The sequence below is a fragment of the Hyperoodon ampullatus genome (genome assembly GCF_949752795.1).
Source record: "Hyperoodon ampullatus genome assembly, chromosome: X".
Classification (NCBI taxonomy): domain Eukaryota; kingdom Metazoa; phylum Chordata; class Mammalia; order Artiodactyla; family Ziphiidae; genus Hyperoodon; species Hyperoodon ampullatus.
This window is the reverse complement of record NC_136913.1, coordinates 131,598,846-131,611,382: the sequence shown is the minus strand read 5'-3', so window position 1 is coordinate 131,611,382 and position 12,537 is coordinate 131,598,846. Positions and strand designations below refer to the sequence as shown.

The window sequence follows — 12,537 nt, the reverse complement described above, 5'->3', positions numbered from 1 at the left end:
CCTCCTTGTCTCCCTGGTGCAGGGCCTGGCAACTGCCATCGTCCCTTGCATCCCAGCCATCCAAAAGCCTGTTGGCTCTGCCTTGCAAACAGGTCCCTAACCCAGGGACTTCTTATCTGCACTGCTAGTGCCCTGGTCCCACCCAGTGATCTCCACCTTCCGGGGGCTCTGCCGGAGCCTCCTCCCCAGCCTTCTACCTCGCCTGCCCTCGGAAGAGCACCTGTTCAGTGCAGCATTTGGGCAGCCTTCGCAAACCTCAGCGCCCGGACTTCACACTCACCTTCCCCACTCGGCGTGCTCCTCTTTAGCACACCGTTATCCTTGCTCCCCAAGTATGTCAGCTCCGTGGGGAAAAGGCTTCCTGCCGGCTTCCTTCCCTGTTCCGTTCCAAGTTCCCAGAACAGTGCCGGGTGCAGAGACCCTCAGGGCGAATACTTGCCCAAGGAAGCTGCTCGAGGTGGGGAGGCCTCCACCCGCAGCCCCGGCACCTGACAAACAGAGGTGGGCAGGAGCCAGCTTTTGGAAAGTGACATGTTTTTATTGCTATGTTCGCAGTGGCTTTTGAGCACAGTAAGGGTGTCCCCGCTGGACCGCCGCCCTCACCCGCCCCCCACCCCTCCAGCCCACATCAGGGTGTGAGGGAAGCCTTTCTAGGGCCCCCTCGGCTGTCTCAGGATTGGACGTGACACAGACGTGGGTTTAAGTGAAGCTGCTACGCGGAGGACTTGAGACGTGGAAAGTGCGTCAGCCTTAAGCTCGCAGGTGGGAGCCACGCGCAGGATCCCTGGGGCGGGGGACGGATGCCCACCTCAGTCAGATCCCTGCTGCAGGGGCGCCCGGCCCAGGGTGCAGGGTGTGGGCCAGCCTGAGCATGCCGGGTGAGCAGCCCCAGGTCCGGACCCCCCCACAGAGCCCTGCGTCGGCTCAGCCTGCCGACCTGTGGGCAGAGTGGGGAGTGTGCGGACACCTACCGAGGTCCCCACCATGCACTTTTCCCACCCCAGTCTGGGGCCAGGGACTACACGTGCATACCCACACGACAGACTCACACACTCGACAGCTTGAAGCTTCTGTTTTGCCTATGAAAATGAGATCTATAAATTCACACTCCTTGGCTGGGGCAGAGGTGTAAGAGGGGCTGAAAGGGATGGGGCGTGGCAAGGAGAGGGACGTTGGGGTGTTTCTCTTAGAAATATACAAGCAGAAATCTCAAGTTTTTATAAAATGTGCAAAATACAAGCCTCATTTGCCCACAGGCACAATTTACACCTGGTATTCACCTTGGCTAAGAAATAGAGATCTACGTCTATACCCTACGTACTCACGCACACATGCACTCAAGCTCACACAACTGATATTGGTGGCAATTGGCTCAGGAACTGAAGGTTCCCTTGCTGGCTGGCTCTCTAAGCTTCTAGAGTAGGGAGGGGGAGAGGGGTCTAGCCCAGCTGAAATATTCACCTTGGTTCCGCTGCCCCTCCCTCGCCTGCCCCCTCTGCTCTCCAGTCCCCCTGTTCCCCGAGCTGCCACTGCTGCCCCTGGGGTGAGGGGCTACCCAAGGGTGTGCTGGGCAGAGCCTGGAGAGAGGCAGGCAGGGCCTGGTGGGGTCAGGTGAGACGTGACTGTAGCGGGCACTGGAGGGCGGGCAGCAGGGCTTGGGAAGCAGCGTGTGCACCAGCTTGGTTAAGGGGGGTGGGGGAGGCATCTATTTTTGGTGGGTTGTGATATTTTTGGCATTTTATTAAAAATGGAAAACGTTATTTTAGTTATAAGCACTCTGGTGCTTCTTCCCCTCCCCCCCCGGCAGACCCCGTAGGTGTCAGGGAAAGGCAAGCCCCCTGGGGGGGTGGGGGGCTAGAGCAGGGGCTGCTATGGCTACGAGAGGGTGAGCTGGTGATGTGAGCCGGGGCACCTGTCACATGACGCTCTCCACCACCACCACCTTGCTGCTCTCAGACACTGGGGTCAGGGTGGTCAGGCCCCTGACATCCGAGTCCTGAGCTCTGTACTCCAAGTGGTGGAGGCCCCAGACGGGCTGCGTCAGGTGCTGCCAGCGCTGCGGGAGAGGGGGACACGTTGAGTCCCTGGGGAGGGGCACCTGCTTGCCCCTGGCCTCTCTCTGCTTCCCGCCACCTGCCACCAACTTGGGGCCCAGGGCCGCGCCCCTCCTGACCAGGCCCCACTCCCACGCTAGGGAAATAGGGTTCAGTGGAGGGCCGAATGGCTGCTAGAACAGAGGCTAGGGACAGGCCTCCCCTCTGTCGCCACCACCTGAGCGAGGCCCTGGAGGGCCAACTCTCCTCCCGTACACCCCCCTCGGAGCTGGCCCACAGGCTCTGGCACAAAGGTCTGTCCCGGCAGGTGGGAGGAGGAGCAGGGCGCTCTGGAGGTCATGGAGGTCCTGTTTCGACCCAACGGGAGGGAGGGATGGTGTGCGGGAGACGGGGCGTGGGGAACTGACCTCAGCCACGGTCCCCTTGGCCCTGAGGAGGCAGCCCAGGAGGTGGAGGGGCACACACAGCATGGAGGAGAGCGCGAAGCCCCAGCCCATGGCCTCGCCCCACCACGGGTACACATAGGTGTTGTTGTAGACCAGCGGCTTGTAGTACACCGTGTTGAAGATGAAGATGCCCTGCGGGCGAGAAGCCTCGCGCTCAGCCAGCAGCCACCGCTGCAGGCCCTTGGTGTCCCTCGCCCTGCCCAGCCTCTCCCGGCCCTTACCATGCACACCAGCGGGGTGAAGAAAGACCAGCACCATTTCATCCAGGGGCAAGGTCGGTACCCGATCATGCAGGCCACATCGTCCATGAAGCGGTCGGCTCCTGGGGTAACGTGAGGCCGGAGGGCCAGAGCTAGAGACGCACCACCCCTGACCGTGCTGCACCCCCGGCTTGCTGTCGGCCCAGACCTACCGTACACCCAGGCAATCACCACGCACTCCCAGAAGGCCTGCCAGAGCAGGGTGGTGCCGCTGGCTGAGTAGTAGTCAAACAGCTGGAAGACATACATCCCGCCCTGGGGATGGAGCCAGGTCAGGGAAGGTGGCTGCCGGCAGCCTGAGGCCAGGGGCATCCCTCACCCTGCCCCCACTCACATCGGTCACCATGGAGAGATCAATGACAAAGCAGAGGGCGCAGCAGAGGGCCACGGAGATCTCTCTTTGGAAACGGAAGTAGTAGGAGGCCGGGAGGAGGTCCAGGAGGCCGGTGATGAAGCCTTCCACACCTACAAACTGTGGCCGGGCAACTCAGGCCGTGCCCCTCCCCACCCACCTGCCATCTCCCATCGCCCAGTGTGCCCTCTGCTCGCCAGCCCCCCTGCCCCCACCTCCCAGCCCCCTCTATTCTGTCCCCCCTTGCAAACCTGGCTGTCAAGGCCAAGCAGCAGCAGCATGAAGAAGAACAGGGCAGCCCAGAGCGGGGCCACAGGCATCAGCGTGACGGCCCGGGGATAGGCGATGAAAGCCAGGCCAGGCCCTGAGGGGGAAGGGGAAGGGGCAGGGTGTGGACACCTGGAGCCCCCCACCTACATCCTGTCCCCCTCCACCCTGCACCACGGTACCAGAGTAATGGACGATGCCAGGGCACCCTGTGGCCAAGGGCCTTTCCACTTGTGTCAAGACACTGCCGGGCCACTTGAGCCCTCGTGTGTGTGTGTGTGTGTGTGTGCGTGCGTGCGTGCGCACCTGCGCGCCATACCAGGGGCTGGAAGGTTCCCGCAAGCCCTTGGTAGACCTCTACCCATAGGAGTGGCGTGTCTGGCTCAGCCTTCTGGACCTGGGTTCCAGCAGCTACTGTGGTCGCAGATCACCACTGACCCAGAAAAGGCCGACCTTTCCCTCTACAACACTCAGGCAAGTGTGAGGACGTACCCCGAGGCCCCTGGATACAGATGGATGGGGGCTCGGGGCTCCACGTGGCCTGGCCTGAGATGGCTGAACAGCTGTGCCTTGCAGCTGTTCAGCCAGGCCTCCTGGCCCAGAGTGATGTGACAAATTGAGTTTGAATTGTTCTCATTTCTCAGAACGTCATTCTGTGTGCGTTCATGTACATGGTACGTTACGACAGCGGCTGCTGCTGCTCCGCAGGCCGGGCTGGGGCTTGGGGGGTCTTTACCTGATTCCGCCACCTTGGAGATGTGCACGCCCTGCTCTGTGGCCATGAAGCCCAGGATGGAGAAGACCACGAAGCCAGCAAAGAAGCTGGTCCCGCTGTTGATAAGTGCGAGGATGATGGCATCCCTGGGGGCAGAGGGGACCATATGGGCTGGTGAGACTGCCTGCTGCCCACGGGCAGGCAGGGCAGGGGTGGCAGGGCCGTAGTGCCTACTTGTAGCAGTTGTTGTTGAAGCGATTGTAGCTGCCCAGGGCCGTGAGGGCCCCCAGGCCAATGGCGTAAGAAAAGAAAATCTGGGTCCCGGCATCTATCCATACCTGGAGGTGAGCGAGGGGAGAGCAGGTGTGAGGAGCCCTGCTAGGCCGGCCTGCTCCCGCACCGTGTCCCCCCACCCGACCTCTACCTCACCTGAGGGGACGCCAGCTTCGACCAGTCGGGCTTGAGATAGTAGACGATGCCGTCCAGGGCTCCAGGCAGCAGCACTCCCCGCACGAGCAGCACAACCAGGACCACGTAGGGGAATGTAGCGGTGAAATACACGACCTGGGGGGCGGGGCTGCTCAGAGGGGTCCTGCGGTACCCACCTCCCCCTTAGGCGCCCTCAGCCTGCGCAGGGCTGCCAGGAAGGTCACGGTCCCGCCCGCCTGCCCCCGCCCCCCGCTGGCCGGTGTGCTCAGTGCTGAGGAGGGAGGCCACCCAGTGGCACCCCCTTCTACTCATCAGAGCCACGGCTCCTCCCAAAGGAAGCTGGGTGCTTGGCTGGGGCATCAGCAGCCCCACGGCAAGCACAGGTCAGCTGCAGAGGGAGGGAGAGGCAGGGCCCTCCCCTGGCAGGGAGCGAGGCCGCAGCCCGCAGGCAGGTCCCACGCCTCCCGTGCTGACTCCAGGTCCTCGTCTGCAGAGAGGTGGGGGTCCTCGGTGCCGGGGATTAGAACTCAGCTAGCCAGAGACAGAGGCAAGATCAAGACCACAGCAAAGGCCTCTGCCTCCCACCCAAGCAGCGCCAAGCGGCTGCTCTGTGGACCCTGCTGGAATGCTCCCGCCCTCCAGAGACCTGGCCGTGTCCCGCGAGTCCCGCGGCACACTGTCTTATTGTGTGTCTGTTCACACAGTTGTCCCCGCAACCTGACAGGGAGCCCCTGAGGGAGGGATGTGTCCAGGCTCCCCGCTGGGTCCCCCAGGGCAGACAGGCAGGTGAGAAAGACAGACCGAGAAGGTCAAAAACTGACTCAGAGCCAGAACCCAGAGAAACTGGAAGGGAGGGAAGGCGAGCCAGGGATGCCCCCCACCGCAGGGAAGGGGCACCCGCTGCCGGGGCCTCTCCCCCTCCACTCGGGAGGGAAGGCTGCCGGGCCTGGAGGTGCAGGGTGGGGAGGACTCTCCAGCCAGGGGGTGGGGATCAAGTGGGCCGGACTGAAGTCCCTGCCCCTCCTCGGGCTCTGGCCCTGGTGCAGTCTCCTCCCGTGGCAGCAGTGGTCGCTGGCAGACACCCACACCCCCCCAGGCAGTGCTGCCCCCAGCCCTGCTGTTACCCCAGCTGTACCTTTCCGGTTGACTTGACCCCCTTCCAGACACAGAAGTAGACCAGCACCCAGCAGGCCAGGAGACACAGGGTCACCTCCCAGTTGAGGGCCCCCGGAACCTCCAGCCCCCCGGAGAGCCGCAAGACTTTGTTCCTGGGGGAAGGAAAGCCCATGAGGGCTGTGCCAGCAAAGGGCCAGGAGACTGGGGGAGGCCTTGGGGTGGCGGCCCCCCCCACCCGCCGCAACCCTTGAGTCCAGCCGGTCTCCCCCATGCACCTGGCCGGCCCGGGCCAAGCCTGCAGCCTGGAGTCGCTGCAGTCTGTGTCCCCGGAGCCTTGGAGCCCCTGGCAGCCCGGCCCCACGCCGTCCCCAGCGGGCCCAGCAGCAGTCCCCCGCTTCCCTCCCCAGGCGGGCAGGCACCGCCCGCTCCGCATCCCTGGCCTCATCCCCCCAGGGCCGGGCCCTGACACACGGACGCGTGCACACGCACACACATGCAGACTTGAGCTACGTGTGGGAGACCAGCAGCAGCAGGCGGGGCCTGGCCCAGAGGTGCCTGACTCACTCCCAGAACTCGATGACAGGGGACCGGCGGTCAGCAAGCTGGTCACAAGTGAGGTTGGCCAGGGTGGCATTGGCACAGTCTTCGTGGCGGAAGATCTCCACACAGTCGGGAGTGTTCCAGGTATGGCCACACGTGGCCCAGGGCAGCGTGGTGGTGAAGGACTTCACCAAATAATAGAAGCCCCAGGCCAGCACCATGATGTAGTAGGTGTTGCAATAGAAGACGATCACCATGGAGGCGTAGCCCAGGCCTGGAGAGGAGCAGAGTTTCCGTGCAGGCTCTTTTCTGGCCAGTTCCCCACCGTCCCCACTATCTACCTGGCCAGGCACTGCCAGTGGTCCCTGCTGGACCCCTGACATCCTGCTCCCTGCATCTGCCGTCCTCCCCCTCCCCCACCATCCGTGCAACTAGATCCTTCTCTGTTGCTGTCCAACCAGACCTCTCCAAGTCCCCCTGGACTCTCCCTTGCGCTGTGTCCCCAGCACTAGGCTAACTCCTCAATCTGTCCCCCCAAATCAGCCCCTGCTCCCTGCCCCCGCCCTGCTTCACCTCCTGTGTCCTCCCCAGCCCCAAAGCAGAGCACACATCCTGCCCCCATCTGAGAGTCAAGTCCTCTTGTTTCCCTAGTCTCACATACCTGTCCCCTTCTCCTGGGTCCCACTGCCACCATGATGGCTGAAGGAAGGCCATGCCTCCACCTGCCCCCCACCCAGTGGCCTCCCGTGCCAGCAGCTGGGGGGTTTTCTGGGGACCTGGGGCAGTGTGGGAGACAGTCACTCTCTCAGCAGGCAACCTCGGCCAGTCACTTACTTCACCTCTCTGTGCCCCAGCCTCCGAGGACGGTAACAGTAGGACCTACCTCCTAGGGTCTTGAGCTGATGGGGGAACACTGCCCACACACAGAAGGGGCTTGGCGGTAACCCTGGCCACTGGTCCTTCCCTTCAGACCCTGAACTTTCAATGGCTCCCATCCCAGCTCCTTAGGCTGGCCCTCTGGCTTCTCCTGCCACCGTGTCTCATGCCCAGCCACCCTCTTTTCAGCCCCAGCAAGCCAAGTATACTCGGCAGGGCCTGTCCCGGGCGCTGCTGGGACTGGGCTTTCTCGCCCTGGTGGAGAGGTCCATCCCCCAGTCTAGTCTCCACCTCCCCAAGGTCAGCCAGGTGGTCTGCACGTCCTCCAGGTTCTCCCTCACAGCTTGGGGGGCATCCCAGGCCTGGTGCTCAGGCACGAGGTGCTTAGACTTGAGGTTTCTTAAGTGGGGTACCAGATTTGCCCCAGCGGCGGGAAAGGGGAGAGGTCCCGGATGGAGAGGGTGAGAAGGGCTGCCTGGGGCTGCTCACCTTTGAACAGGGGGCAGATATTCCACACGTTGATGCTGCCGGCCTTCATGAACTGGCCCAGCGAGATCTCCAAGAAGAAAATGGGGATTCCTCCGACCAGGGCGATCAGGATGTAGGGAATAAGGAACACACCTGGGGGATGAAGCTCAAGGTGGCCACTTGCACAGGGTGGCCCCTTAGCCAGGTGGGGACTTGACCCAAACTCCTCAGCCAGGCCAGGCCAGCCAGCCTGGCTTTCAGAAGCCCTGGGAGGTGGGTGGAGCCCCAGCTTCAGGCTCCGCCCGGGCCCCATCATAACTTCCCACTGAGTGAATCAGTGCAAGGGGTGGCTGCTGACTCAGGGGCCCAAGGTGAACAGTCTTGGGGAGGTGGAGTGTCGAGGGGCCTACGGCAGCCTCTGGGCCCTTAGAGCCCTGTTTCCTGGGCTGGGGGTCCCCTACAAGGCTTCTGCCCCTACTCACCTACGGTGACCTAACTAATGGGCACGGAGGACACACTCACTTGTGGACACAAGCCACTCCGTGGCCGGCGCTCAGGCCCGGAGACCTGACGAGCTTGGGTGAGGGGAGGGGAGCCCTGGCCTATCCCGGCACCCAGGCTCTTGCCTGCAAGTGTGAAGGTCCAGGGGAGAGGGTGGGTGGGTAGGTGGGTAGCAGTCGTCTGCTAGTAGGAGTGGAGTGGAGGGTGTCTGAAAGGGCATGTGAGCAAGGACAGAAGGAGACAAGGTTGGGGGAGGCTGGCAGGGACCTCAGGCTGGGGGTGGGGGAGTCCTTCTCCTCTCCAGGCCCCCTACCCTTGCCCCCGCTTGGCACTCTCCACTACTCAAAAGCTAAGCTTGGTTGCAGCTTGCTTGGCTTCTGGTCTCAGCATCCTTCTTGCTTGTGACCTTGGGCAAAGGCCTTCTCTCTGGGCCTCAGTTTCCCACCCGTCATCTAGTCACTGCGGCTTCCCACCAACCCTGGTGCTGCTTTGCAGTCACAGGACACACGCGTGCCCATCGCTGTTGCTAAGCTGGGCTGGGGCGGGCGGGCAGGCGGGCATGGGGTGTGCATGCAGTGTGTCCAGCGGCGGCGCCAGGCGGCCCAGGCTGCAGGCTTCCCAAGCCTGGCTCAGACACCCAGTGTTCCAGGCCCAGGCTAGAGGGGAGGGAGGGGAGGGGAGGGAAGGGGAGAGAGGGGAAGAGAAGAGAGGAGGGAAGGGAGGGGAAAGCAGAGGGAGGGACAGAGTGGCCCATTGTGTGTGTGTTCGTGTGTGCACACGTGGGGGGCCCACACAATGTGCCACTTGTGTGCCTGACCTGCGGGGGCAGCCAGGGCTCCTCACCTCTGGAAGCCCCCCCCCCCAAGGGGGAGGCCTCTCCTTGCCACCTCGGTGGCCAATCACTTCGGGGCCCAGAGTCTGTGGGGGCAGCTCGGCGGCTTCGGCAGGAGGCTCGCCGGCCCCCTCCCCCCACACGCTGCCAGGCACATGACCGGCGGGGGGGGGGGGGCGGAGACCGCCCGGCTGGGCCACCGCGCGGCGACGGCGGGCGAGGGGCAGCCCCCGGCCGTCCCGGGGGGGCCTCCCCACCCCCTGGACTTCGCACGGGCGCCCCGGCGGGGCCGGCGGCAGGCGGGGGAGGGGCCCGCGCTCACCTCCGCCGTTCTTGTAGCACAGGTAGGGGAAGCGCCACACGTTGCCCAGGCCCACGGCGAAGCCCACGCAGGACATGATGAAGTCCATCTGGCGCGTCCAGGTCTCGCGTGGCGGCACGGCCAGGTGGCCGCCGGGCGCCCCCAGGCCCGCGGGGCCGTCGGCCTTGGCCGGGGCCCCGTCGGGCCCGGGCACGATCAGGGGGCCCTTCTTCTCGTCGCCGGACACGCTGTAGATGCCGTTCTTGGCGCTCTTCTTCGCCATGGCCGGGGGCGCGGCGCCCCGCGGGAGCGGGCGGGCGGCGGGGGCGCTGGCGGCACTGGGGGGGAGGCCCGAAGGCGCGGGCCCGCCGGGGGCCGGGGGCGGCCGGACCGGGGGTCGGGGCGGCGGGCGGGCGGCGGGCGGGGTGCGGGACGGCGGGGGCGGCGCGGTCAGAAGCAGTCCACGAAGCACTTGAAAGTGAGCCTGAAGAATCTCATGTGTGTCGGGGGCCTGGGGGCGCGCGGGCGGCGGCGGGGCCCGGCCGGGCGGCGGCGGCGGCTCCCGAGGCTCCTGCCCGCAGCTCCCGCGGCGGCGGCGGCGGCGGCGGCTCGGCCGGCCCGAGGCTCAGCCTAGCGGGGCGCGGGTGGCACCTGGAGCCCACCGGAGCCCACTGTCTGCAAGCGGCGGCCGGAGCAGGGGCCTGCGGCCCGCGCCCCCCGCCCCGGCCCGGACCCGCGCGGCTGCTCGGCTCGCCCGCGGATCCCCCGGCGGCGGCCTAGGCGCGCTCGCCCCTCCTTCCCGGCGGCGGCGGCGGCGGCGGCTCCAGCCGCTCTGGGGGCCGCGGCGGGCTCAGCGACTCACCACTGCGCTGCGATCCTGCCTCTCCTCCCCGGCCCGACCGGCTGCCGCTTAAGAACCGACTCCGGGATGATGTCACTGTCGCCCCACCCCCACGACTGGACTGCTCCCCTCCCCCTCCTCCGTCCCTCCCTCCCGCCTGCCCTCCCCGTCACTCCGCCCACCTCCTCCCGCCCTCCTCCCGAGGAGGCGACGCCGCTCCAGCGGGAAGCTGGATGGCTGCTACCTGGGGCGCCGGCCAGCACCTCCTTCCCAGGGGCCGAACCGCCCCTGACCCCAGGTTCACCTGGGCCTGGTTCACGTCGACCCTCCTAACCTGCCCTTCCTGGTTCTAGGCCAGCCACTACCCTGGCTGCCTTCTCGACATCCTTGGCCCCCCTCTTCCCTCCTCCTTCCAGCCTGTCCCATCTCGGGCCCTTCTCTGACTCCCAGCTGCGGCTTGGGCCACTGTTGGGTACCAAGGCCTACAGCTTCCCGGCTTCCCTGGACCAGAGGGGGTGCAGGGTGCTTCCGCCTCCTGCAGGGCTGGGCCCAGCTGGCCAAATCGGGGAACGGCTGGGGCGGGGGTGTGGGTATGCCTCCAGGTGTGTGCTGTGGGGCTTTGCCAAGACCCTGTCTCCTGCCATTCGGCCCTCCATGGCCTCCCTGAGGGACACAGCCCTGGTAGCTGGGGGTCAGGGTCCCAGCTCTTGGAGTGACAGGTCTCTGTGAGTTTCCTAAGCAGACAGAGGGGAGCCTGCCCAACCGAGGGACAATGCTACACCTTGTCACCAAAGTGGAGGGTGGTAGGGATTCCTGCCGCCCCTACCCCTGCCTGACGTGCGTGAGACTCTGGCAGGAGTAGGGTAAGGCTGCCCCCTGGTGCTTGGTAGGTGCACAGACCCTCCCCCAGAGGCCTCCGCTAAGAGGCCCCAGCTCCGCACCCTCTATGCTTCTCTCCCCAGGGACCTGCAGGCCTCCCCAGCAAGGGCAAGGTTGTTCAGCTGCTTCCCCATCAGCAGCTGAGCAGCCTGTTCGGAATTTTCCAGGGCCAAGAGCAGCCATAGGATGGGGAAGGAAGGGGTCATTATCCTGGCTGGAGATGTGAAGTGTGCCCACCCCCACCCCTGCCCCCAGTCCCAGGCTCCCCAGTCGCCACGCTGCAGTCCCCAGATGGCTCATCCCGTTAAGCTAAACCCTGAGCCATCCGGGCGGCTTTAGGAAGAAAAGCAGTTCCGGCCTGAGCCAGCTTGAACCTGTTAGGTGAGGGAGGGGCAGCATCTGCACCCAGGCTTGCTGGAGGAGCCTTAACGGGCCTGTGTGGGAGACAGGCGGGGTCTCCAGTGTTTAGGCGGGGCGGGGGCACTGGAGGCTCGGGGACCCTCGAGGGGGCGGAGTCCCAGTGCTCCTCAGGAGACCCAATCTCGAGTCTTCCCTGGCCCAGCCTACGAGTGACCCATAGATGGCCTGGGGCAGCAGGGGCCACCCTCAGGGCGAGGACTGAGGGGGAAGGGGGCCGGCCCAGTGAACCGCAGGCACCCCTATGCAGTCTGAGAGGGGAAAGAGGATCCGGTGGAGTAAGCGGAGGGGAAGGGGCAGGGCGTGCTTGCGGCCGAGGGTGTGACGCCTGCGAGGGGAGGGCGTTCGTTAGCTGGCGGTGAGCTGGGTGAGGGCTGCTTCGATGGAGAGGCCGGATGGCGCCAGGGGAAGCTCAGGGAAGTGAGGCCGTGGCTGGGGGCAGGAGGCTCAAGAATTTAAGAACTTGCTTGTCCGAGGAGCTTGGTGGGGAGAGAAGGCAAGGGCTGGAGAAGGATGTGGTGAGCTAACTGCACTTTGGGAATGGCACTTCTGAAGAGGGCAGAGGGTGAACCGAGCAAGGCCGAGGGAGCCTGAGAAGCGTGGCCAGAACCAAGGGTGGGGACCTCGGCTGCCGTGCCCACACGGGACGTGTTCCAAGGCCAGTGGCAGGACCGGGAGGGAGCTGCCACCTGCGGCTGCCATTGTCTCTGTGGGGTCAGAGGCTGCTAAGAGCGAGGTGGCTGCGCCGGAGGTGGGACCGCCACCAGCCACTCGGAGCACGGGGCTCCGCATCTGGGGGGTGCAACAGGCCCCCAGACCACACTTGACAGGGACACACCCTCGCTCCCTGCCCCTCGCCAGTCTTCCTCAGTGGGCAATGAGACCACCCCCTGCCTCCCCAGACCCCAGGTGGTCTCCTCCTGTGGCCCGTGCACCACGTGCTTCTCTCAGCAGCACAGATCTGACCGGTCCCTCCCCATGCGCTCTTCCCTGTGCTTTCCCCTATGCTGAAGATCAACCTACATTCTCCTCCGAGGCGTGCGAGATCGGGCACAAGCTGGCCCACGGGCTCTCCAGAGCTGGAGGGCGCTGCGCCTCCCCGGGGCACCTCCTTCCGATCCTGCGGGATTCAGCTCAGCTGCCACCTGGCCCAGGAGGCTAAAGAGGGAGACTCGGGAGCCCTCGACCCCTGCACACAGCTGCACCGCCTCCCGTGTCGAGACGGGGTGAACTGGGCTTTGGA

At 65.2% G+C, this 12,537-nt stretch overlaps 1 protein-coding gene across 4 annotated transcripts; it reads right to left on the bottom strand.

The window, feature by feature from the left end:
- Positions 1 to 527: 527 nt before the first annotated feature.
- SLC6A8 (solute carrier family 6 member 8) lies at positions 528 to 9,440 on the bottom strand (the record flags this gene model as incomplete). 4 transcript variants are annotated; one of them, XM_079727061.1, is made up of 13 exons in its annotated part: positions 528 to 2,056; positions 2,462 to 2,632; positions 2,722 to 2,822; positions 2,913 to 3,015; positions 3,080 to 3,232; positions 3,364 to 3,476; positions 4,116 to 4,240; positions 4,329 to 4,432; positions 4,524 to 4,658; positions 5,659 to 5,791; positions 6,204 to 6,453; positions 7,545 to 7,676; positions 9,179 to 9,440. In XM_079727061.1, the coding sequence occupies 13 exons, from the start codon at positions 9,438 to 9,440 to the stop codon at positions 1,916 to 1,918; spliced, it is 1,923 nt and encodes a 640-aa protein (XP_079583187.1). In that variant the 3' UTR covers positions 528 to 1,915. The 4 variants fall into 4 exon arrangements, with proteins under 4 accessions (XP_079583187.1, XP_079583186.1, XP_079583188.1 ...); XM_079727060.1 differs by having other exon boundaries at positions 3,095 to 3,232; XM_079727062.1 differs by having other exon boundaries at positions 3,104 to 3,232.
- Between the last annotated feature and the right edge of the window lie 3,097 nt (positions 9,441 to 12,537).